The 27,224-nt window shown below is 45.0% G+C and overlaps 1 protein-coding gene across 6 annotated transcripts in view; it reads right to left on the bottom strand.

Moving 5' to 3' along the window:
- The window catches only part of Sema6a (semaphorin 6A), a 122,529-nt gene that overhangs the window by 52,036 nt on the left and 43,269 nt on the right, over positions 1–27,224 (bottom strand). For 5 of the 6 annotated variants that reach the window (XM_041659932.1, XM_041659936.1, XM_041659935.1 and 2 more), the window contains exons 2-3: positions 6,212–6,348; positions 3,842–3,959 (exon numbers count right to left, since the gene is read on the bottom strand). In XM_041659932.1, the coding sequence (XP_041515866.1) occupies positions 3,842–3,959; positions 6,212–6,311 (218 nt within the window). In that variant the 5' untranslated portion in view covers positions 6,312–6,348. Of the gene's footprint in view, positions 1–3,841; positions 3,960–6,211; positions 6,349–11,330; positions 11,520–27,224 lie in introns of those variants that run through there. The other variant, XM_041659934.1, reaches the window with a different exon arrangement.

Raw genomic sequence — 27,224 nt, 5'->3', positions numbered from 1 at the left:
GTGTGTGTGTGTGTGTGTATATATATGTGTGTGTGTGTGTGTGTATATATATACACACACAGAGCTCTGCCGGGAGGGCCTGGAGATTAACCTGGTCCAGAGGCTGGAGCGTAGCTGGGTTCATGTTGGCTCTCAGTATCTTCAAACCCATGCGCAAGTTGCTTGGTATTCAATGTGCTACATTTGATAATTTGAAAGACAAGATGGAAGGAAGGTAAAATTATTTCCAGAACTGTCCTTCCTTTCACAAGACCAAATGTACTCAAACTGAGGTTGACACTTCATGCTTCTGCTCAGTTGTTTTTGTTCGGGGTTTGGTTGTCTTTACAGTTTTTTGCTGCCAATCTCCCCTTGGAAGGGGAGCCACAGAATCGGCAGCTCAGGTGTGGGGCTATATTTAAACCTCCCTCTGTGTGAGCAGAGTACAAGGGTCTTTTTGTCTGGAATTCCGAAGAAAGAGAAGAAAAGAACCACACTCAATGGAGGAGGTGGGGGGCTGGTGGGGGTAAATCCAAACAGCTCATTTTCCCTTGAAATAACATTGACTTTTTCTAAAACGCAGGAAGTCCTGGGGCTGGAAAATTATCCACAGCTTTAAGCCAGGACCTCAGGGCTCCTGTGCAGACTTTCAAACCTCCTCATTAGTTAGAAAGAAACAGGGGCTGGCTGGGGGAGAGGAAAAGAAAGCAATTATTTGTAAGACTCATATATGATACGTGTGTATATGTATACATTCAAATATGCACCTATACATATAGACTCCATTTCTGACGAGTCTATTTACTTTGCTTTCGGAGAAAACACAACAGAGAAAAATCAAAACGGTTCCTCACATGGAAATCAACGGCGAAAGCAGGGGTGTTAGCTTACAGATTCCCTTGCCTGCTTCTGAGCCAGGCATGAGCTTGTGTGTGAGAAAAGGCGTGTGTTTGTGTCGGGGTAGTGAAGGGGGGAGTGAGGAGCCCGCTTTACCAACAGCTGGCCTGGGCAGCTTCTCCAGCTTCAGTAGGGTGCCAGCATCACTCTGCCCTTTAATTTCGAGGCCGTTTATTGCATTCGTTTATTACTTGCTTGACTTTATGAAGGCGCTGCGGCCTGGCCACATTATGAGCCTGGAATTGCCTGTGACATTGGTATTGGGCTTGAGATGACTGGGAGAAGCCTTTCCTTATCCCCTTTCCCTTCAAAACTTAAGTAGAAGCTGAATATATGAATTGTAAATTAACCACTGATTAATATGCACTGGCAGCTCCTCAGAAAGCTCTCAGATTGCCCCCTTTTGGCATGGCCTGTTTATGTTAATTAGCAGTTTAGAGATTAAAAAGAAAGAAGAATTTACAAAGTGGATAATAATAAGAAAGAATTGGAAGGCGTTCTCGCCACCAAACCCCATCAGTCCCCAGGGTTCTGGATGGGACTTGGCTTTCGATCGCTGACACCAATTGTCTGGGAGAACTGGGAAGCCTTTTAAAAACAATTCCATGAGTGAAATCTCCTTCTGGACAGAGGCAATCTTTTTCAATATCCCAAAGACCACATGGCCCCAGTGGATAGAAATGGTGCTTTATGGTCTACTATAATCCAGGGCAAAGGAGCATTTCCAGATGCCCCTGCGCATCCCAGTACTCCTAACGACATTCTTGCACCTGAATGTAGTGATTTGAACGCAAACTCACTTAATCCTAGGACTTCCTCTTTCCCAGCCCATTGAACATCACTGAGTTGTATGGCCACGGCTTGAGCCTCAGGGAAGGACTCAACTTTAAATCCTGCTAATGTGCTACCCAGGAACCTGGATGTCTCAGGGTAGTGTTGGGGAATGTGATATTGAAAGGAGAGGCCCTAAAGGCAGCGACAACAATCCTTTTGGAATTTTTCAGAGCGCGAACAGAAGGGAAGTGGCTGGGTGTGGAGTTATGCAAGATGCCAATGTAAGGGTGCTGTACACTTGAACCTGTACACAAGAATGGCAAGTCTATTCCGTGGCTTTGGGAAGGGGCACACTCTTTTCTCCTTTCTGTTTCCTCTTTTTCCCATTCCTTAAGATGGAGAGTTCAGATGAAACTGCCTTGGTTTTAATGATCTGGAATAATGAATGCTTCTTCTGCGATGCAACACCTGGCTTCTAACGCAACAGCTGCCCCAGGCCCGCAGCCCACACCTATGCTAAATCACTGGCTACAAGGGCTGCCTGCTACAACCATTTCTGTTCCCAGTGACTCCATTGTGAAGAAAACATGACAGGGGCTACCCAAGCCGACCTAGTCCTCACAGGTTCGATGTTTGACTGTCTGGATCAGCATTTGATACATTGTCATATAAACCTAACTTTGCTTTACAACATGGAGGAAATTAATAAGGATACCAAAGTAGGAGCTGCCGAGCTTCCAAAGAGGAGGGGGCTGAGCCCTCACTGGAATGTTCTGAAATGAATATCCACAAAGGCCGCTCTTGGGCAACAGTTATAAGTTATTAATTCACGACAAAGACTTTCATTTTCCAGTGGGCAGCACAGGGCAGGGAGAGAGTGGCTATGTGGCCATTCAAACACTGTAGCCTTCACTGGGGCCACTTAATCCCCATCTTGGTCTCCTTCTACAGAAAGTGGGGAAGGCAGTTACTCTCTCTTAAACCTGTTTCTGGGATCCAGCAAATTAACATTAATGAAGTTACGACGATGTCTTTTACTTATACAGACATACCAGCATGAATAGCATCTGTGAAGGCTTCTCTTGGTTGTTGTTGCTGTTTAAGTGTTCAGTGTTGCTTCCTGTGGCCAAGTGTGTGCTGGGCTTGGGACATTTCCATCACACTCAAGGCTTTTCACTTTACATTACGGAGATTGCCACCCATATCTAAACTTCCAAGGAATCTGATACTGTTGTTATATTAGCCACTCTGGTCCTGGGTTCACAGCCGTATACAAACATCATTTGTCTTCTCCCCATCATGAAATAATTCACTTATTTAGAGTCAGGTAAGTGCCCAGAGGAACATTCGGGGTGGTCCTCCTTGAATGAGTTCCATACCCCAAACCTGGTTGGAATGGTGAGAATTGGTGGCCTTGGGCATCTCCTATGAATTGTTTCGTCTCATAGTTCCACGCCTTGTTGGAATCACTATGTGCTTCCTAAAGACACATCTCATCTGGCAGAGGGCACATAAAACCAGAGAAGCTGTGGAGCAGCTGAACCATGGGCAGGATTCGAACAAAAGCCCAAATCCATGTGGCCCTCATCCGAGTGGCATTCTTATGCCTTAGGATATCAGCATGTCCTGATATTATTTTCCAAAGGACAAGTAATGCTTATTATTTTTATTCTTACTGACTGTTAAATACAAACCACTTATGAACCATACACAGTATTGTATTTTCTCTGGTCACCACTACCAGTCTGTCAAAATAATGGCAAATATTCAGTGCAAATATACAAATAGGCATAATATAGACACACACCTCTGTACACTGCTTAATACATGTTGCTACATCCAAATTGATTTGACAAACAACTACCAAGTGGTAGAGTTCTCGGCTATGTACTTGGGTAAATATTTGCATATATGTTCAAGAAACACGGTGGATTATTTGAGCTGTAAGCTCTAAAATATGCAATTATTTCTCCAAAAACCCACAGAAGGTTAAGCAGACATAAAAAAAAATCCCCAAAAGGTTAAACAGACAGGAGAAACACTTGAAAGAATGATTACTTGACAAACACAAGCAGCTTTTAGTTTAAATAAAATAATTAGGAACCTCAGGTTCTTTGAAAGATACATGGCCGGTGAGTAGGGACTGGAACCTTTGGTTCCTGCAAAGATGCCCGTGAGGATGGTCTCTTACCGAGCAGCGACGTAGAGAGTTCTGTTCATGACCATGATCATCTGGATGTCCAGCCTGTGCCTCTGTGTGGTGTTCCGTCCTGGCTTGTGGCCCACAAACACCGGATACTGTTTTGTATCTGTGAAAAAAAGATGGGGTAAGAGAGGGGAACTCAGATCAAGCCAAGAATCAACGGGGTGGTGTGAGGAGGGGGGTGGGCCCTAGAATGAAACCGTGTTTAATTCAGACCATGCCACCATTTCCCATCTCCAGAAAAGCTGCTATCTCAGGAAACGCTGTGAAAGTGTTCCTTAAGGACGATCGGGTTACACTTCAATTCCAGATGATAATAAACCCAGTCTTAGCATTTCTGAGTGTCACCGTTTCTGAGGGTTAAACTTGCTGGTCCACCCTTTGCACGGGAGGTGCTCTTTCTTCCCCCAGCTTCCTTTTCATCTTCTGTGGAGTGCTAAGCCTGAGGAAGGCAGGCTGCCAAAGATCTTGTCTCCGGACAAAAGTATTTCAAAGCTGCCTTCCCCATCAATCACCGCAAAGGCAATGTGGTCTGTAGGCGAGAGCCTTCATCCAGGAGCCAGAAGAAAAATACAGTCTCCACAGGCGCCCGGGTGGAATAATCTACCATTGAGGGCAGCCCTGCTAAGTCGGTTGGCATTCTAGGAACTGTGGGAAGTGCACTCTGGAGCTCAGCCATTGGCTAAGCTCACAGAAAAGTGGGCTTTGACAGGAGAGGCTCAAAGTGAGCGTAGCCAGTCGGGTGACCTGGCAGGGTCCGTGAGCACATTTCTTCCTCCCGTGCTCTTTGGCTGAGCCTGTGATGTGTAATAATATCTGACCTTTAGAAATACCTGGATCTCAACATCTCTCTGTTTCTAAACCTATAGTCTCCAGAGCATTGGCAATCCTCCAAGAAGAGGAAAGAAAGATGAGTCACATCCAAAAAGGCCATGTTTTCTGGTGAGTTCCAGGGATGTAAGTCTGAGAGGGAAACCACTCACAGGTTCGTGCCTGGACGACTGACTACACTCTAACCTTGTGGGATCTGGGCTTTCTCACGTAAGTGTTACTAGAGAGCATCCATATATTTTCCTCCCAAACAAGTCAGGGGTACAATTACCTTAAGCTTTTCCTTCCATGGTTCTTTAATTTCATGTACCTGGCCATCATGGGGATTGCTATGGTAACTCCTACATCTGTTATCATGGCATTGTGTGACCATTAATGATTGTCAACAGCTTATTAGGACTGGGGTCCCTATTGTAGAGGGACAGCAAAAACGGAAATCTTATCTCGAATGAAGATAAATACATGGTTATTTGGTTCCTAATCCGCAGTGTGGGGAACTTGGCTATTAAGGAGGGACAGCATTGACCTTTGACCTTTTGTCCTTTCCCTGTTAACATATTCCGGTCTTGGCTCCTCATCTTTGCACATAAAATTACCTCCTTTCTCAGAAATTCCAGCTGGAGGCTGAGCACTGGGGTAGCTACTTAATAGCCTGCACATCTTTCGGTAGGTTTCACTCAGTGTTTGTTTTGGGATAATACACGGAAAATGATACTTGGGGAAACTGCTCTTTACCTTGACTGGGATACAATGGTCATTTGGAGGGCAGACAATAAAATAGGAAATCGGATGTTCTTTCTAAAACAGAAGTGAAGACGTTCCTCTCGGAGGGAGCCACCGAAGCTTTTAATTATGTCAGCATCTACCGCTGACCAAAACAGGTACTGAACAAAGTTAAGCCAGTCCTTCCCTGAGACTAGCAAGCTTGTAAGCTTTTTTTTTTCTCTCTTAAGTATTTCAAAACACCTGTTGTTATTTTCTATCTTGCTTTATAATAATACAGGTTACAGATGGAAACACATGACACTCTCGGTCCTCAGATGACAACAGTGTTATCCCCTGTAGCTGGTGTGAAGGCTGGAGCATGGCTCTGTGTGTAGGGAGAGACTCCATCTGGAGACTCAGGGGACAATTCAAACACTTGATGACGCTCATAACAGTCAAACCATCCGCCTAACTCCATCCATCAGACCAGGTATGTAATGACCTACCTTTGCTTTTTTGGTTTGTTTTGGTTTGGGTTTTTTAAAGACAGGATTTCTCTGTGTAACAGCCCTAGCTGTCCTGGAACTAGCTCTGTAGACCAGGCTGGCCTTGAACTCAGAGATCCTCCTGCCTCTGCCTCCCAAGTGCTGGGATTAAAGGCCTGCGCCACTGTTGCCCTGTGACCTACCTTTATCAGGAGCACACTTTACAGTTCCTGGGCCTCCTCCCGGATTCCTTTTTATTATGGGTTTGTTAGGTGGCCGCAAGCTAAAATAGCCTCAAAAGCCAATGCAAGCAAGCGAGGGAGCACGTGATACTTACAGTTGCCATGCGAAATACTGATTGGCTCAGAATCTTCTGGGAAAGCAGCCCCAGTGCTGTGTAGCAGTGTGAGACATAGCAGCAAGGCTTCTGGCCTCATAGTAGTTCAGCGGGGAGACTTATTTCTCTACTTCACCCTGCCAAAAAGGAAAGGACGCTTCTTAGTTTTCGTTGTTTTTATTTTTTCTTTTGCAAGTCAGCTTCGTTCAACTCCATGAAACGCAATGGTCTTGAAAATAATTCAAGACAAGAGCCTTCTGTGTTCTGCCTTGTCCACAGTGAATTCACTGGTTACAGTATTTTACACAAAGGCAGTGCCCAGTACCCACTGCGCCCAATGTCATCCTGGCACCACACGCTTTTGCAAAGCTTTTGTGAAAAGCCTCACTCACTTCCTTTGACGAGGCCATTACAGGCCACTGTAGCTGTCATCTCACAATTATGAAACTATGGATTCCAAAGAGTATAAACAACTGAAAAGAACTTTTTTCCTTTTCCTTTAGAGAGGTCAAAACCTGCCATCTTCCATGTGGGGTTTTTTTTGCTGTTGTTGTTTTAGTCAGTCAAGAAATGTGACGGCATTGCCGGTAGTGAAGGACGCTGATAGTCAATGAAGATCTAGCATTCCAGCTCCATTGTAAAAGTCAGAATATATGTCATACTATGACCTCAGGACAGTGCGATGATACCATACCTCTGCCTCTAGCATGCCACACACATATGTACATACCACACACAGCTGACTCCATTTTCTTTTTGCCTGTGGAACCCCTTAGTTAGCTGAGATTTTTCAACTCTTATCTATGCCATTTTACAGCGACCTTAGAACTAAATAAAAATTACACATTCTATCTTTTAATTTTAATTAAAATATAACATTATTTTCCTTCTTGCCTTTTCTCCCTCAATCCCTCCCATATCCCCGTTACTGTCTGTCAAATTCTCTTTTCTTTGCTAAGCGTGCATATTTATGTGAATGCATAAATTGACAAACACCACCTGCTGAATCTGATTGGTGTCACTTTACTATATGATTTTAGGGCTGACCACTCCATATTAGGGGCTCATCCCTGGAAAAGTCTAATTCTCATTCTCTCTCTCATTGATTGCTAGCTGCCTGTAGTTCGTTGTCGGGGGAGGGGTGCACAGATCTATTTTTAAAAAGAAGCACACCATTTCCAATTCTGTGAAGAGAATCTGAACTGGCATCTTGGAATAGCATTGCTACTGTGTAAAGAGAATCACATCTCTGTACATTTGCTCTGCAATGATACTGTCTTGCTCTGCTGTATTCTGCTAGAGCAGATTTTATGTGTAGAAAGGTTCTTCTACAGCTTAGAAATAAAAGTCCCAGGGAGCTGCTGGATACAGCGAACACAGCCTCGTGCTACAGTAAATACCACATCCCTCTCAGGGGTATTCCAAATAAGCATTGACGTGCCGGGGAAATTAACGTAAAATGGGGTATCATTTCATCTTTTTTAGAGTAGCATTCTTTGAAGCAGCCTGCCAAAGATTATCTTTTCTGAACAAAGCTATTCCACAGTAGTCCATCAATCATGTAAGATTTGCGTTTAGAAATGTCAAACCTAGTAACCTAAATGTCTTTGAAAATTAATTTGGCAAACAAACTGCTAACTTACGCTTTGTGGAACACCACTTAATATTAGATACCTATGTCTCTTTTCTTCATGCCAAAAAAAGCATTAACAAGTCCCGGGTGCATTGTAGGTTATAATTTCACAGACACAGTTGGGTCTTAATCATTTCTTCAACTGAAAAGTGCTCATTAATTAATTTGTTTTATCTCGGAAAAAAATCAAAGAGGGGAAGAAGTTGAGAGAAGAGCCTAAACAGTTCCATATCTCTATCTCTGATGCAAAGATTAAAATTGAACTTGGAATGATTTCTTGTTCGCAAAGGCGATCCATTACCAAGAGACAAAGCGTGTATTTACAGGACAACAGGTCCATTTATTCCCTTCCTTGCCAGTGCTCCCTAATCCGGGGCATCTGAACACAAAGGAAAGACACTCCAGGGTCCCCCCTTTGCTTCTCAGGAGCCTTGTTCAGTATAACATTAAGGGGGCACAATCAGTAACAAAGAGTAACTAAAACACAAACACAACACACATCGGCGGTTACACTTGGGTGAGGAAATGTAAGGCAAGAAGCAGCAGCGGCAGCGTTACCAAGGGCAGAATTTCAGCATGAGTTCCCAGCATGGCGCAAGAATAAAGGAGACTTAGAAGGCAGAGCCGCCTTCCCTTCGAATGATGGGAAGTATACAATATATGCTATTAAAGATTTTTTTCTTGACACGACTAATGAGCCTCTACCCTTCCACAACCGCATCCACCCCTGCACAAATGTCCTACAAGCTCGAGACAAAACCCCGCTTTTTATTCTGTCTTAATTCTTTCTCCCTTAAGATTACATGGGGAAAATTCTCAAGCCCTGGAGCTGGCAGGAAGAGCAGTGCAGAGAAAGCTGTTATGCAATCCCGCAGCTTCTTTTAAGGCTTACGTGTAGTCAGCATCACAACTCAGATATGTCACTGACAGATCTCCAGGTTTACAGGTGGGCTCTCCGCCAGGAAAGAAGAGCTGTTTTATGTGCCCCTCCATCTTCCCATCATCAGGTGCTTAAGCGCGTCACAGGGATGAACGTGGTTAACGTTAGTCAGTCTTACCAAGTTGGCCTTGTGGGACCAACATCTCCACACATAGATGAGAGGATGCTGCCTAACTTAAGACCACTTGTGGTTGCCCCGCTCACTGTCTCCACGTCCAGCTGTAGGAAATATGTAAATACTATTGGACCTGACCGTACAGATACAACTTTTGTCTGTTTTGGGACACACAAGGGAATCTTCCAGAATGTTCACGTCCAAAGAAGGGTTTAACAATAAGTGGTAAGGATGTGAAAAATATGTCTTGGAAATCCTAGCAGTGGCTTGGGATAGAGGGAGGAAATAATGGTCGTAGTGATGGAGCTTTTTCTGGCTCTGAATAGAGGTAGGAAATAATGGTCGTAGTGGTAGGGGCTTTTTCCTCACGAACAAAGTTAATTGCCATGAGGTTCCAGCAATCCCTTTAAAAACACATTTTCTACTGACATCATAGGAAGTTCTAACAATAATCAATAATTCACATTATTAGAAGGAAGGGCATGCTAAGGGTGTGACTCTAGGCAACCCAGTTACGTTGGCTAGCTCTCTGCTTTGTCACCTGCAAAGTGAAAGGACAGGAAATTGTATGGCTCCTAAAAGCCCTCAAGATTGAGACTGTATTCCCAGAAGAAGGGAAGAAGAGAGGAGAGGGGAGAAAGGAGATGAATGAGGAGGCACAGCACGGGTGTGTCTGTGAGACACTGAGCCAGGCCACCTCACTGCCTTTTCCAGGCTAAGGCAACCACCCAGCGGCGGGGAGAAAGAAGAGTCAAAGGAGCAATCAAGAACCCAAAGCGAGGAGAGGTCCTAAGACGGGGACAAGAGTCCGGCTCTGAGATCATGACAAGCCAGGTAGAAAAAAGTGCCAAGGACTTTAGAAGTCTACTTTTCAAGAGGTCTCCTCTCTTCCTCTAGCTCCTCCTGACTGTCCCTCACAGTGAGGAGAGAGAGCTGTGTAGACAATATGCATGCCCACGGGCGGTACCATGTGTGATGAACAGGAGGGGGTGGGGATAAAACCTTCTAGCCTTACTCTAGTGTGACAGTTCTCAATCTGTGGGTGGCAACCCATTTGGGGTATAGAGACCCTTTCACGGGGGTCACCTAAGATCATCGGAAAACACAGATACTTACATTATGATTCAGAACAGTAGCAAGATTACAGTTATGAAGTAGCAACAAGAATAATGTCATGGTTGGGAGTCACCACAACCTGAGGAACTGCACTGAAGGGTGGCAGCATTAGGAGGGTGGAGAACTGTTGTTCTAGTAGTGTAGAAGGCTGTTCACACATTTCGTTGGCAGGGGCCAATAGCTACCAGCATGCCAAGTTGCCTCATCTCAACATCAGGGTCTAGTACAAGTCTGACAAACACCCCTAATGTCCCAGAGAGAGTGCTACTGTCAGCATCTAATCATAGTAAGAGTTTAGTTGGTATTTACACTGGGAATAATCACATAATTATGGCAATTCTGATAGACAGGCCTTATCAGGCCCAAATAAGGAAACTGAGGCCCCGGGCAGGAGGCTAAGTTACATTTCTAGGTAGCACCCAGCAGACATTTACAGCACATTAGGGAAAAGGTAAGAGCACAATAATCAAAGGGGAGTACTGGCTCTCAACCCCAGATCTGTGTGACTGCACCATTTACATCCTCCCTAGGCCATGAAGGAGTGGAGACAGGGGAAGGGAAAGGGAAGGCCTAAGTAGAAACTTCACTTACGATAATAACTGAATACCGGTTGATATATCTTTGCTTACAGGGATAGATTAGCTGAAAGTCCCTAATGGCTTCAGTCATAAAAATCCATAAACTGAGTACACAGTCACTCTCAAAACATGTCAGCTCTCAGGCTCACTCCACCTTATGGGCCTGTGATCGCAGGCCCACGGTGATGGGAAGATGGCGAGGTTTCTCCACCACCGATTCAGAAGGAGTTGATGGTGTCAGGACACCGCTGTGGTAAGTGGGACAACCCGGGATTCCTCCTTCCTGCCTCCCTTGAGGGTGATGTTTTAAAGTCAGATGTTTCACGGAAAGTAGTGTCATTTGCTAAGGGCAAGAACGAGGCTGCCGGGCTGGAGAGATGGCTCAAGAGGTTAGGAGCCCTGCCTGTTCTTCCGAAGGTCCTGAGTTCAATTCCCAGCAACCACATGGTGGCTCACAACCATCTGTAATGAGATCTGGTGCAGAATACAGTATATATATAAAATAAATAAATTTAAAAAAAAAGAAAAGAACGAGGCTGCCTGCACAGATCTGCTCCCTCTCAAGCCGGAGAGGAACCTTCACCTCCAGAGGGATAGGGAAAACAGGTGTTTGTGCAGAGAGCCCGGCTCACTGCATGCTGGAGACCCATCAGAGATCAGAAGTGTTGATTCTTCTCCCACTAGAAGAAAATGTGAAGAATGAATGAGTGTTTAAGTAGTAGGTGTCCTTCACTGACCTGGACAGCCCTTGCTTTGAGGACTGGAGGAAGCATGAGAGGGATGCTGCTGTCCACAGGATGTGGCGTTGGGTGAAAGAACATTTCCAGAACGGAATGAGAATCAACTCAAGCCCATTGATTGTGGTAGAGATGGTCACAGTGTGCAGGCTTTGGGGGACCGTGAGCTAGAGCCTCCTGCTCAGTGATGTTTGCATTAAGAGATGAGGAGAAAAATAGCTCAAGACTTTCAATAAGGCATCGGCCTCTTAAAACAGCATCATTTCTCTTCTTCTCAGCCATTAGCAGAGGCATAAAAGCACCCAGTTGAGAGGAAAGGGAAATGCCACAGACCTAACTTCTACACATTTTGGAGAACGATGATGGCCTTCAATGGAAGCTGGTGATAAATAGAGTGTATATAATAGATGATCCATTTCGGTCTGCAACCACGGGGCACAAAGGCACAGAAAAGCAGCTGTGAATTCAGAAGTTTTAGAAATTGTTTGTTTATTTGCGTAAAGGCTGATATTTATCTACGATCTTCCAGAGAGAGCAGGGCATGTGGTGGCTTCTCTCTTAAGTCCTTGCTTTCTCCTGTCTTCCGCAAACACATACCTGAGCCTTCAATGGACTTTGCTGAGATGCTTCAGATAGAATCTAAGGGCTCATTTGGTCTTTGTCACTTCAGTCATGATCTCCCCAGGCCTGAAAACAACGAGGCAAGAGATCTTGATCTCCAGAAATCAGCAAGGCCCAACCCAGCATGCCCGTGGCATACCCAGATTTTTGTCACCCCCATCTCTTTTAAACTTAAAAAAAAAAAAAATTGCTGAACTCAAATATCTGCTCCAGCTGCAGAAACAAACACTCCTTTCATCTTACTGTTAAGAAAACTGAGACCCAAATGTGGAACTTAGGGAAAAGTGGCAAAGCCAGACAGCAGTTAAGGGCTCCTGCTCCTCCGTGGAACCCTCCCAACGTGATGCTGCCTTCTGAAAAGGAGCCAAAATTCATTCATTTCTCCTTGGCTTGTTGCCTGATGTTCATTTGATTTTCATCTCACTGGCTCTGTTTTCTACCAGGAACCAGGCACTGTGCAGAGATGCTGACGCGGGGATGGGAACCCCGCGAACACGCTCTGGTCCTCTCTCGCGTCCCGTGGGTCTGAAAGCTCTTGGCGTCGCACCAAAATAGCACAGGACGGCAGCCATAACTGTTTAGAAGTAGTTAAGATTTCACCTTGGGTTTCGGGGTTGCAGAGGTTAAGTGGAAACTTGGGGAGAGCCCAGGCAGGCTTCACGATCCTTACTGCTAAGCCTTACTGCCGCTCTGTGAGTTACACAGTCCACTGTGGTCCCCACGCCAAGCCCAGCAAGCAGACAGCTCCATGCTGATTGGACTTTGGGACACTCACTTTGGTCTAATTCTTGTACTGGAAGAATATTTGCTTAAGGAAAGTCAAACATTTGTCCAGTGTAATGGATGAAGTTTTTTTTTTTTCTTTCCACCAAATTCTTAAAGTATTGTAACTCAAAATGAAGACCGTGCCTGATGACTTTCTGGACGACGGCTGCTCTAAGGTACAAACTCAAAATGTCACGATGAGTGGCCAGACGTGGATCAATTTACATCAGTTTCCCTGATTTTGTATACGTTTTTTTGTCAGTAACAGTGAAGCACATTAGATCTCAGGCACTCTCCCCAGCTGCTTAGAAGGGTATGTGCAGAATGACTGGAGAGGGGAAAACTACATAAACTCAGTGCCTAGAGCTTCTCATGGTTTGTGTCAGCATGCAGGGAGGAGGTAAACTCAAATAAAGCAATCACTATGTCCTACTAATTTATCCCGTTTTCTCTCAGTACAGTTAATAGAGAACAGAAAGCCACAATGCTAACCTCTGACCCTTCTTCTCCCTGGCCTGCGGAGTTCCCACCCTGTGGGGAGGTGTTCTTTCCCCACTCTGGAATGGGCATCAACTTCAAACATGGCTCAGAAGAAATCCAAACAACCTGAGAAACAACCCCCCCAAACCACGGACCCCGTGCCACAAAGGACGCTACCAATCATGATTGACTGCAGCTTTGAAATTCTACAAACCCCCATTGTTTCCTGCTTAGAAAGGTTTGTCTTTGTTAAAACAGTGCATTTCTCTGCTGCACAGTCCTCGGGGGCGGGCGGCCTATTCCACCCGGCCTTCCCTTCCTTGCCGTTTCTCTTACAGTCAGGTCCTCGGGTGTTGACTGCCTATGCTACCCTGCCTTCCCTTCCCTGCCTCTTCAGTGACGCTCTGATGCTTTCCCTGCACTCTGAAAGCCAAAAATAGAACTTATAATTGACTAATGGCTTCTGATTGTACAAGAAGAGACATAATATCATTACAGGGACTGTTCCTTAATAGAGCATCCTCCTCGGGAATGTCTCGACGCTCACAAGAGTCTTTCAATGTCTGGGTATGTCTACACACACCCACAAACAGATGAGCACCGTTTCCCAAATTTCTTTACATTCCTTTGGCTACTTTATTAACTTTTTTTTAAAAAGTGGGTTTTGTGTGCTAATGATTTGGATGAAATCACAAGTCCTCACAGTTAAACCTATTACTGAATGGGGTCGATTCTGCCAAGTCTGCCCAAGTTCATACCATTTCGTTGGCTGTGTTCACGTCCTTTCCACGTAAAACAATGACTCATGAGGTTGACTTTACTTACTGAGAGCAAAGTAACCAAGGACTTTCCCAAAGGCAGTTATCAGTTTGCTTTGGGATGGAGAGAAAGCCTTTGTTAGTTACCCAAACTGGAGTCAACTCCGGTCACGCCATTCCTTCAAAATGCTCACTTAATTATTTTTTTTTTAAATAAGAAGTCTTACCTTCAAAATCAATAATTATTCCCAAACATCCTGAATAAATGTTTCCTTAAGGCCAATGATAGAGAGTTCCAGGAAGCCGGGGCTTTGTTTAAATGGCTCCATGACCTAACAATGTGCTTCTCTTCATAGGTGACTTAGGGGTCAGAACACAGATCCAGAGTTATAGCCCTGTTTATTGGAAAGTGACAGAGTGCGTCGAGGTGGTCAGCATCTGGACAAACCATTTTGGTGTCGCCAGCTGTTTTTAAACCTGTCTCAACTCTCCGTAAGTTTAAAGGAAAACAAGATTTGCTGCTCCCTCTGCTTTCCTATGTGGCAAGCTTGCTGTGGAAACATAGGCCCTTGGCCTCTTGCTGGCGACTACAGACAAAACCAAACAAGCCTCCCGAGAGCCAAGAAGTTTTCCTTACTCATTTGGCATCCCAATTTGACTTGAACTAGCATGAGGCCATTTGTTTACCGCCTTCAGAGTAAATGTTTACACTTTACACCGTAAAACTATTACCAGGCTTAATTTTTTATTGCTACAGACCTGATTTGAGTATCTGTCCCTTTGACGCTTTCCCGTCACCTGCTAAATTTTAATTCTGAAACATACGTTTTTCCCAAGGCTTAAAACACAGAAGGCTTTGGAAGAGCGTGCAAACAGAATGCAGAGGGAAAGCTCCTAGGACAGGGTTGCCGAGGTGGTGTTGCTGAGGCAGGAGATGCTCTGTTTATCACACAGCATCTTGGGAAGTTCAGAAAATTAAAAAGAACCTTTTAACTGATTTACTTTCCTAATGTTATGTTGTCCTTCAGGGGTCATTCAGAGATTGCTCAGTGAGTGGCCTCTTCCTAATTTCCGCTACTCTGCGTTTTTAACAGCAGGTTTCCAGGCTCCCCTCCCTGCAAGACACCAACAGGAAAAGGCTTGCTTCCACAGAAGGGGAGGGGCTCATGAAGCTGGTATCGGCTTGGCAGGGTGGATTTTAAAGTGTCCTATGGGGACGCCATGACTAACAGAAGCAGAAGGGGCTGCTTCTCTAGGCTTGACACCCCTCTGTTTGGGCAAGCTTCATTTTCTCTCACACCTGACCTGAAGTTCGGGGTGCTCAACCCATCTTTTGAACGTGTCACAGGCTTCTCTGAATTGGTGGAGAGAGCTGCTCCCAAGCAATGTCCATAATGTCATCAGAAATCTCTTTCCCCTACAGAACAATGGAGCAAAGGACTTTCCCAGGGCCAGCCAGCACCTGGATGCCAGTAGTTGGCCAGCACTAGCTTCTTTACTTGTTTGGGCATTAAATTCTCAAACACCTGCAAATTTCATGTCTCTTCTCCTCTCCTCCCCCACCCCATTTTTGGAGGGTGGGGTAAAACCGTAAGTTATAAAGCTAGGAAATAAATTTGGAATTTTGGATCCCCAGAATCTTTCCAGTGGACAACATGGGCTTGAAAGACACACATGCTCTCTCCCTGTCTTGGTTACTTTTCTATTAGGCCATCTCGAAAGAGCCCCTGCTGAGAAAATTAGCGATTATTCTTCAATTAAGCTTCAGGCAAATTCTTAGGATAAGGGCAAAAAGCAGCCATATTCTCTGCCAAAGTATCACAAAAGTGGCCTCTATCCCAGTTGCTATTAAAAATCCTGCTTTTCTCTGAGTCTCTTGAGCCGGGCTTCTACAGTCCGCCTGGCTCTCAGCACTGTGTTCCAGGCTCCTAGGATGACCTGTTATTAAGCCCTGCTTAGTGCATTTAACTGCTTTTCTAGTTCAAAGTCCCAAAGTTTTCCATATCCCCCCAAACAAAACAAAACAAAACAGACAAACCAAACCAAAACAAACACAAACAAACAACAAACAAAAAACACAGTTACATCTGCAACACTAATAATCCACTTTCTGGTACCAACGTCTGTCCTAGTCTTGCTTGTTGGCTTTTCTAGTGCTGTGATAAGCTACCGTGACCAAGGCAATTTACAAAAGAAAGTGTTTAATTTGAGGCTTACACTTTCAGAGGGTTAGAATCCAGGATGGTGAATCAAAGTCATGGCACCAGGAACAGCTGAGAGCTTACATCTTTTTTTTTTTTTTTTTTTTGATTTTCGAGAGAGGGTTTCTCCGTAGCTTTTTGGTTTCTGTCCTGGAACTAGCTCTTGTAGACTAGGCTGGCCTCGAACTCACAGAGATCCGCCTGCCTCTGCCCCCCCCCCCCCCGAGTGCTGGGATTAAAGGCATGTGCCACCACTGCCCGGCTCTGAGAGCTTACATCTTGACCCATAAGTCGGACTCAGAGAGAGAGAGACTAAGAATGACCCACAGTCTTTTGAAACCTCAAAACCTGCCCCCAGGGGCACACTTCCTCCAACAAGGCCACATCTCCTAATTCTTCCTAAACAGCTCCACTAACTGGAGACCAAGTATTCAAATATATGATGAGCCTATGAGGGTCACTGTCATTCAGGCCCCCATACTCCTTTCTCTCTTCACTCACCCTCTCTTTCCTTTCTTTCAAAGTGGACACTGAGTATCAGGCACAATGGTAATCAATTTTAACTATGAAGTAAATAAATGGTTAATATCCCATAACCTGGGCGTGAGGTTAATTACTCTAGTTCAAATTACCTGGAGAGAAGATAACACATGGTTATCACCAATTAACCCTTCAATCAAAAGGGCAGTCGCGGTTCTTATAACTAATAGCACAACAGACAATCACTGTAATTAGAATCTCCGCTAGAGAGCTCTAAGAGGAAAAGTGGAATTGTTCAATAAGCTTGACTATGATGGGCAGAGACCAAATTAATGTGCAGGGGATCAAACAAGAGAGAAATGACATTTTTAGAGAGGAAGGGAGTGGGGGACACCTGGCAGCAGGAGCCTAGGCTCGCCCGTCTCTGGCAGCAGGAAGAACCAAGCGAGCACTGGCTTGCTTTTCATTGAGAGGAGATAGAGAGGCATGGAAAAGGAGATCTGAAGGCCTCTGGTGCCCTGGCTACTGGGAAGAAGATGTCCACTTGGGTTGTCTGTGTTTGCCCTGGTAAGGACTGGAAGGTCGGGACAGACAGATACAATGCCACAGCTGGGGAGCTTAGAAGTGAATCATGCATGAATATTATTTCAGAAAGGAGTTAGTCTGGGTTCACTTTGGATAACTAAAACACTAAGAATAACAACGGTCTTCCTGTTTAGTTAACAGTCTTCATCCCACCAAAGAGAGGGGAGAAAAGTCATCCTCAAGTGTGCTGCAAGAATAGGCAGATAGGCCCCTCACACATCTATTTAATCAGCTCTTCCCAGAGGCACCAAGGCATGAGATAAAGGCTAAGCATTCTCCAGCATCTTCAATGCCGAGAGAGCAGGTGCCACCCGAAGCCTGGGCGAGATTTCCATCTCGCTGCAAGTGAGGGGTAGAGGGATGTCTTTCCTTCCAAGGTAATGAGAATCGTTATCAGTGACAGTTCCACTCTTTGAAAGTAATTTTATTCCCAAGGAACATTACTCTTGTACCTCACGGATTATTCTCCCAGTGTTTGGGAGGAATTACCAGCAAAAATATGAGGCACGGGAAAGCACTGTGCAAGCGTGTAAACCCTGAGAGGAGATGTCATTCTCAATATTTGATAAAGTGCAGAGACGGCCCGTGGTAGCGGCTCACTGCGTTTGCTCCCTCACTCTTCCGGACACGCTGCTGGAAGGGAAGCAGGGAAGCCCAGCCATGGGCTCTGGAGCATTCTGCTCTCCGAAAGCCTCTTGAAAACCAAGGCAGATAGCATATATACAGCCACAACTGCATCGCAAGAGTGAAAAAGGCTAAGAGGCCGTCCAGGTATTGGCTGTAAGTCTCAAATGCGTGCCCTAGGGTCCACTTCCCTATCTACAGCTACAATCTCCTTACTCTAACCCAACCCCCTCTCCATCTGGGTTTCTGCAGGAGCTATCTAATTCATCTTCCTTCAATTTAATTTCTATATGGCAACTAGTGGTCTTTTTGGAAAAAAAAAGAAAGAAAGAAAGAAAGAAAGAAACAACAACAGCATAGATGACATCATGGCCCGCCTTGCACAGAGCTCTCTGGTGGCTTCTTCATCCTCCATTCACAACAAATTAAAAGCCCCATCCTAAGCGCAGGAGGTATCACCACCACACTGCCTTTTAACGTTCCATTCTGCAAGGTTCCACCGGCTCCAACCCCCTCTGACTTGCCTTCCACAAAGGCCGCTCTATGCGGAATTGCTGTCCCGTTCTTTTGAAGGACCACGCACCAGGGTTTATGGAAGTAGCTCACTGTCATTCACTTAAAACATCACTTCTTTAGATAGGCCCTGCTTGACCTCCAAAATAGCTTCACACCTTTTGACTTTCTATCATTTTCTTCCTAATTTCTGCACTAGATCTGAACCTAGACAGCCTTTTCATATTTATATCCTGGTTTGCCACTGTCTGCCCGTCTCTTACAGAATCTAAGGTCCACGTGGGCACATTTGCTCGAGTTATCTCTGCCATCCCCTCGTTCTAGAAAAAAAAAAGCCTAATGTATCATAAACTCTTAAAAGATACTCACTGAATAATGGAGCTTTTGAAAGACTTGTTTGAAAGTTTTCAAACAGAGCAAAGATGTGGTCAAAGGCAAGGATAGGTATTTTCTGCTATCTGAAGAGGAACCCTGAGGACAGTTGTGAGGCAGAAACCAAGAGTGATGGGCAGCAACTGGGAGGAAATGGCTTTGTGGGGAACAGAGAGGGATTTCCCACAGTCCCAGGAACACCAGCAGGAGTTGGCCCACACTGGGGTACAGTGGATCCAGGTGAGTGGAAGGACAGAAGAAATCGTATCCAGGGAACTCAGACAGAGGACTTGGAGCCAAATTACACAACATTTATGGTCTCTGTGGAGAGTTTGCTTGCCTATGGTTCTCACATCCTCTGACAAGCCTTCCTCCCACATCCTGGGAAAATACTGCTTAGAGCAGGAAGCCACAGAATGTCCGGCAAAGACTCTCTGGGCAATTGCTTTCTTCTCCTCTGCTGAAGAAATAACGTATCCAGAAGCAAAAGACCCAAAGCCCTCAGGCTTTGGCCAAGTGTCACTCATTCAGCTTCTCAGTCTGGCCATGTATGGTCATGGGTCAAAAGCCAAAGCATACTTGCAAAGAGACAGAGAGGTCAATAATGTAATTAGTAACACGGGCTAGGGCAGAGGTCTCCGAAGGTGGGGACCTATAGCATCCATACAATCCCGCTTCATTTCACTCTAGGTAGCCGAGTCCTGGAGGGTGGCGGGTGTGTGGCCTTCCAGGAATGTCAGCCACTGGCTTGATGCTGAGACTCAATTGTCAATGACAAACAGACCCAATGAGCTGATTTAACTTCGCTCTTGTCTCAAATCCCTTCCCAGTGACTCATAACTTTCTCCTGACATCAGAACAGCTGGGCCAGCCAGCTGGAGAGAAGACATCCAGATGTGGATGAGGAGCTGCAGGGGCTCTGAACCCTCATTCAGACCGTCCCAGTGGACCACGGGGTTAGGTGTTTCCCTCTCCCTATGTGGGTGGGAAGAGCAGCTCTGTCTGACCGCGTTCATTCTTTAGCACACAAGTGTGTGAAACAGTGCACAGCGGCTCTTCTTTGTCTACAGTTTCAGGATGTTTTATTGGGGGGAAGGGGAGTGTGGGGGAGGAGCGGACAGACCTCTGCCCAGTCCTTCTGCAGAAGGTATAGAGATAACCTGACCAGAATGTACCACCCACCCTGAGGCATGGGCCTCACACACAGACCTCAGCTAGAGTATACAGGAAAGGCTGAGAAGTTGAGGGGGGGGGGGCAGGGAAAAGAAAAGGATCTGGTTGGAAAAAAAAATCCAAAACAAAGACTTCTTTGTCATGCTAATATAAATTTAGGGTAGTTGATTGTTTTAAAAGTATGAACTATGTGTGTAAAATTCCCCCTTCAGAATAGGCTTGCTTGGACAAAATCATACACATTGTTGACTGTTGGTTTGAGTATCTTTGAATATTTTAAAATTTCAGTGTTTGAAGTCCTACAATGGCTGTAAAAGGGGCTGTTTTTGTTAATGAAAATTGAGATGCAAGCCAAGATTGACTGATTTTTAAAAAAAAAAAGAACGTGTTGTGCATATTTGTTCCAATGTGTAAGCATCTAGTCACAGTGTCTCCGAGGGAGGACGATAAAAGTTCACAGGGGGAATGAAATACGCTTTTTATATTGCATTCTTTTATGAGTTTTATTGGGGGGGTGGATTCTCATGCTTCTTTTTTTTGGGGGGGGGAATGGGCAGACAAATCTAACTATAACTGTATTTAAAACAAAACTCCCCACAACTTCATCTCCAGAGGCAAACCTGAACTTTTAGCCCAATATCTGCCAATTCTCCACCCCCAGAATCCTTTCCCAGTGTGTTCAGCCTCTTGTATTCTACATGAATGGCTGTCTTCCTCTATAAATGTGGCCAACTCAGAAAGGCAGAGCACAGGAAAATCCAAAAGGCAAAGAATCGGTAAGTTCAAGGCCAATGCTCTCTTTCTGTTTTCCTCAACATAATGCATTCCTACTTTATGTGGGGTCTCCCCTCTCCTCTCCCTGAACGACTGTTTCTGCGCGCATGCCATGATCTCTAACTTCACTACCTTTGTTCTCACTCGCCTCCTGTGCCAAAAGAGAAAAAAAAAAAAAAAAGAAAAGAAGAAGATCCAATCCATCTTTGGAAATATACGCAAAGGACACTTGCTGCTTAGAAGCTGAATGGATGACCTTTCTCTGAGATAGTCTTTGTAGAGTGGTCCAGGGCTACGGCGCTAACCATGGCAGTGTGGAAAGGTACCCATGGTGTGCAGATAGGATCGTGACGGGTATCCTCTATCCTCTCCTGTCTGAAGGTGGGGCGCAAGAAGACACCTTGGCTGTTTCTTTCACTTGTCCCAGTCACAAACATTGAACTGGACACTAGGAAGCATGAAGGCTTACTTTCTGTTCTCGTGGTATCCCTGATCTTCATGGCCACGTACACCGCATCACCTCTGAAGTTGCTTCTCTCATGGAGTTCAAGGTCTCTCGCTGGGGTAGGAAAACGGCTTCTTATTCCAGTGTTCGCTCCAACTTGGAACTTGGAGACTAGTGATATCCCTGAGAGGTGGCTTTTCTCTTTCTCTTATGACTCTAGATAAACTACCATGTCCATCACCAAACACGGACATCTGTAATACCGCTGCTTTAAACCCCTGCCTTTCAAACTGGCCTGCACGTCTGAACTCCCAGGAGAGCTTCAAACAGTAAAGGTGTCAGCACCCAGAGATGGCACCACACCTAGAGATTGGCCTGGTAGTGTGACCAGGGTTTTAGGATTTTTAGTAGATCCCTGGGGGCTTCTACTAGGAAACAGATCCAATTTGGGAACTTCTACACACACACACACACACACACACACACACACACACACACACACACACAAAGGGTTTCCAAACTCTAATCCTAGTCCCTTCCATTGCCAAGCTTTCAGACACAGGCAGGGATAATTCATCCTGATCCAAAACTCTGTGCTTAGGCCAGCTTCACGGACAGGCTTGAAAAACATCTAAGTTTGTTTGGTGCCCACCTACCCTCACACCAATCCATTTACAAATATAATTTAACCCATTAAAAATTACAAGGAGCCGCGCAGAAACTTCTTTTCCAGCGTGGGCCCTGCCAAGCACTCTTAATGTCAACACAGACAATAGGTGTGCTCTCTCCTGTGACAGGGCTGAAAGAAAGCAGGCCTAATTAAGCCACCAGATGCAAGGTCCTGAGCATACCGCCTTAGGAAGCCCAGCTCCCAGCCTTATCAAAACTGCCTTTCTCTTCAACCATGCTCCCGTAACCTGGGAAATATAAATTTTGATTGCTGATTGCTGCGTTGTTAGTAACTAACTATATATCATCAGGCACTGGTCACCGGTGTCTGCCCAGGCTTAATTATCTCAGCTGAAGGGAAAGTAACCCCATGAAAGAGCTGTTTTCCAATTAAAGCAGCTAGAATATGTGATTTGTCTCTCTGGTGATATCTGACTCAGGGTCCATTTCATGTTCTTTGTATTATGTTCTTTTCCTCATTACAAGCCTGGAGTTGTGAATCTTGAGCTCCTAGCAAGAAACACATAAATATCAGGAGGGCAGCTGTCAAATCCTGAAATCATCAGTAGTCACCACCAAAGTCCTACCAGTAATTACAGACCTTCCCCTAGCAAACGCTGCAGTCAGGGTTAAAGACTTTCCGCAGAACAAATGGTGGTCGCGGGTTTCCCTCCTATAGAATCTGGGTAAGGCCATACGATGTCACGTGGTACACACACACACACACACACACACACACACGCAACTTTCAGAAGTTATGCACCAGAGGTCTCATGTTCTACATGCTGCCTTAGCAATTGTTTTACTGCCAAGGAAAAGCATTTTTCTGCTCCTATAAAAAATAAGTTGCTGGGGGGGAGGGGTAAAGACATGGCAACAGCGTCTCCAACTCTGCATCTTCCCGACCCTATTTGTCTGCACTGCTCTTTGTTAATTCCACGTGAATGGCCACCCCGCATGCCGGTCTTGACAATTCTTTATCTTGAAAGCTGGTCCAAGAGTTTATCATCTCTGTGACTAACAGGCCCCTAAGCACTTCGTGGGCGTGGACTTTGAATTCTGGGTTAAGAAAAGTATTTGGGGCACCTACTGCGTGAGCAAGCTGTAGATACTGGAATTTACTGGGGAAGAAGTCTCTGCATGCAGATAGAAATAGTCTAGTGACTGGCTGATTTCCTCTGATGACCAGTGTGGTCCTGACTGAACTGCTTAATCTCTACACTTCAGGTTTCTTAGATTTGAAATGGGTTAATGGCACTTTCCTTACCTTTCATTAGGATGAAACGCCCCCAACCCATTTTTTTTGAAATGTGTATTGTACGCTTGTATCTTCTCTCAGTGTCCTTGGAGTTGGCGGTTGGAAAACTCAAAGTGTCATTCATCATTGGAACTGTGTGTATGTGTCTCTCACACCTACATGTCATCATGTATGTGCCTCTCACACGGACACGTCATCATGTATGTGCCTCTCACACCTACACGTCGTCATGTATGTGTCTCTCACACCTACACGTCGTCATGTATGTGCCTCTCACACCTACACGTCGTCATGTATGTGCCTCTCACATCCACACATCATCATGTATGTGCCTCTCACACCTACACGTCATCATGTATGTGCCTCTCACACCTACACGTCATCATGTACGTGCCTCTCACATCCACACATCATCATGTATGTGCCTCTCACATCTACACGTCATTGGTTCTTCCCCCCTGAAACCATTCCATCACTACAGTTTTCATTTTTTCCTGCATCCCAAACTTTGTAACCACAGCCCCTTTGTTCCTTGAGCTGGAGTTGGTACAATCTTGTTGCTATTCTGAGTCCAGTGTTGCTATTCGGAGTCCAGTCTTGCTATTCTGAGTCCAGTGTTTTAAGGCTGTTGACTGTAAAACTTGATAGAAATTAAAAAAAAAAAAAATTCCTCCGGGACAAGGGAGGTGGCATTTTGTTGTGTTCATTTTCAGTGTCACGTCGATGTGAAAAGACAGGAGCCATCTGCAGCCACTGGTGTTGTCCTGATTTACTTGGCCCAAGGCTCTCTTGCCAGCCACACTACAAATACCTCGGAGCAAAGTCTTTCTATTTCCAGTTCTTCCCAACAATTTAAACCAAGCACAGACTGTCTTTTGATGAGCATGGCGCTATTAAGGTGCTATGACCCTCACAAAGAGGAGGGTGGGTGAGCTGAGAAACAGGACGGAAGCAGAATTTCGGACTCTGTGCAATCTTCTCACAGAGCAGTGGGGTGGGCTCTTCTGCCTCCACACCACACTAGGGCTCTCCTGTCTATTACCTGGGGTTAACAGTATGTCCCAGACTCCAATTCACTTGCGTTGGACAGTTGAGCAAAGGATTTGGAAGGACGGCTCTTCTGGGATTCCAATTGCTTTCTTTCTTTCCCTTCGAACCTTGTACTTCTCTTCCCTCAGCTCGCGTCTGGGTTTATTTTAATACCAATGACTTTTACCGTTCACATGCCCTCCACAGCCCAGTCCTCTACCCCATTTTGGTTTCTGCCTAAATTTGGGATTCCTATCACTTTGCTAAGATGTCCCCCAAACTTCATCTTTTCTATGAAGTCTTCCGCTCCCCACTGACGGCCGATCATTTGCTTCCTTCTTCATCATTCCACAGCACCTGAGCATGTTCTATGACAGCCATCAAACAGACACTGTTTACTAATCTGTCCACACCAGTAGATGGTGAGCCTGGCAGAGGGCTCACAAATGCTTGATAAACAGATCAATGAATAGTGCTACAGACCATCCCTGTCCTGGGCAGATATGTGATTCATGGAGGAGACAGGTGTGGTAACAACAAACTGCATAATAAAGTATGCACACATATGTAACACACAAGAAAAGCAAAATATGCACACATATGTAACACACAAGAAAAGTGCCATATACTCTAAATTCTTCTATAATGGCTTAGGTCAACTTGCTTTGCTTCGGCTAGGTCGGTGTCTTTGAAGTAAATGGTTCTTATAGCCTGCACTAGAGTTTCCATTTTAAAGGCCTACGGCATATTCGCACCCTGGTATCTCAGCACACTGATGTGTGGTGTTTGTCTTTGTCCTCAAAAACACAAGCTTATGAGATGTGAGATGCGGGGATTCTTAGTGACCCAGCACCTCAGCATTCCCTGGAACCTCTGACCTCATCACTTTGCTGTGAGTACAGCTGAGTGGATGCAAGGCCCAGCCACAGGAAACACTGTTATTTTGAGAAAAGTAAATTTCCATTCCCAAGTTCTGTATTATTAAATCTGTGACCTTATTATTGCATTAGGGGAGATATTTTATTCAATCTTATGGACAATAAAATAAGAACAGAGAGAGATGTAGCTAGTCCAGAATCCCTTGAGTATGAAAAGATGATATTTCATTTTATCTACTCCTGACAATGAAGCTAACACTGTTACCAAAGTTACTACCACAAAATAGAAAATCAAGAAGGTAATTGTCAGTCATGCCTAACACTAAACATCTTCTTATCTGGACTTAAAAAGAAAGGCAATTGAGTGGTGTGGCGGCAAACCCCTTGAATCCCAGCACTAGGGAGGCAGAGACAAGTGAATCTTTATGAGATTGAGGCCAGCCTGGTCTGTATTGCAAGTTCTGGGCTAGCGAAGGCTACATAGTGATAGTGATGGTGTTGGATAAGGAAAACTGAATATGGCCAAAAGATAAGGAAGTATTGTCAAATTAAAGAAATGGATTTAGGCTTGCTTTAAAATGATGATCATGGTGATGATGATGATGATATCATATGATAAAACAATCTCTAATGCTTCCATGCAAGAAAATGCATGGGCTTCTTTCTACACATAGGAAAGCATTTCTCACATAAATACTCACAGAAAAATGGGCCGGCAAGGTGGCTCAGTGGGTAAAGGCACTAGACAAGCCTAAAAAGCTGAGTTTGATCCCTAGTCCCACAGAAGAGGCATCCCCTGACCTTCTGCATACACCCACTGTGACACCCTTGAACACACACATATGAATGGATGAAGGAAGGAAGGAAGGAAAGGAAGGAAGGAAGGAAGGAAGGAAAAATTCAATTAAAATGCTTTCTGAAAGTGGTCTTATCTGAGGAAGCCATGAAATAGGAAAGTATAGGTGAAGTGATGGGGGAAATTCTACCCATCTGCCACACAAAAGCACCTCATACTTTCAGCTTCGGGTTTACATAAATGCTTTTCCTAACGTGTGTGTGTGTGTGTGTGTGTGTGTGTGTGTGTGTGTGTGTGATATTTGACAAGTGTTTCATTTTTATTGTCAAATAAGTCACTTCTAACCAGGGCTTATTACTAGTCTTAGGCTGTCAGAGCCAAGAGCATGGTGTGAACGTAGCACGAGTTTTTTGTGGGGAGTCAGTCAGTTCTGCACAAGGCTACAGACGTGCTTAAGTTACAATTACACAGCTCGGATTTGAGCACCCAAACCCGTCTAACGAATGGCAAGTCCAACTCAGGTGCCACTAGCTAATAACATGTGAGTCTAAAGGGCACAAGGCAGACAGGTATTAAAGAAGGACAAATACCTACAGAGGAAAGGGGTCCAGACTGTGGGTGGGAATACACAGGCCTGCAGTGCAGCCACTATGAAGACAGTGTGGAAGTTTCTCTCCAAAAGCTAAAAACAGAACTCCAGGATGATCCAGGTACATCGCTCCTGGGCATGTTTCCAAAGTACTCTAAATGAGCATGTGATGGAGATGCCTGAAAAAAAAAAAATCACAAAAGCCAAGACATGGAACCAGCCTAGATGTCGATCAACAGACGAACGTTAGATACCCAATGTTTTATTCAGTCGTAAAGAAGAATGGAACTTTCCCATCTGCAGGAAAATAGGTGGGAAAATTATTATGCTCAACAAAATTCAGACTCAGAAAAGTCTGTTTTCTTTCTCATGCAAAATACACATATACATATGTGTATGTATATGTGTGTGCATCGTGAAAGGAAAGAGAGGAAGGGGTCTAAAGGGAAGGGAGCGGTAAGGAGAGAACAAGAGGGTAACAGTGGGCAGAAAGGTAAAAGTCATGTTTTCTCTCACATGCTGAGTCTATTTCCCCCCTCTGTGTGTTGGGGTGCGCAGAAAAGACTATTTGGGAGGGGAGAAGGGTACTGAAAAAAGGGAAGGGAGAAAGGGAAGCAATGAAGGGAGGAATGTGCTGTGTGTACCTATGGAAATGTCCCAATGAGGGGCTGGAGACATGGCTCAGCAGTTGGCAGCATTGACTGTCCTTGCAGAGCGGATGGGCTGAGGTCCCAGCATCGTTGCCGCACAACCTCTTGCAGCCCCAGTGCCAGGAGACCTGAGGCACTCTTCTGGCCTCTGCGGGCTCCTGCACCCAGCCGCTGCACATAAACCCATGCAGGGTCCCAAACATATACATAAATTCTTTAAAGAAAAAATATAAA

This window comes from Microtus oregoni, unplaced genomic scaffold (genome assembly GCF_018167655.1).
Source record: "Microtus oregoni isolate MIOR12 unplaced genomic scaffold, Mior012 000011F_ref0000422, whole genome shotgun sequence".
Classification (NCBI taxonomy): domain Eukaryota; kingdom Metazoa; phylum Chordata; class Mammalia; order Rodentia; family Cricetidae; genus Microtus; species Microtus oregoni.
This window is presented reverse-complemented; position numbering and strand designations above follow the sequence as displayed.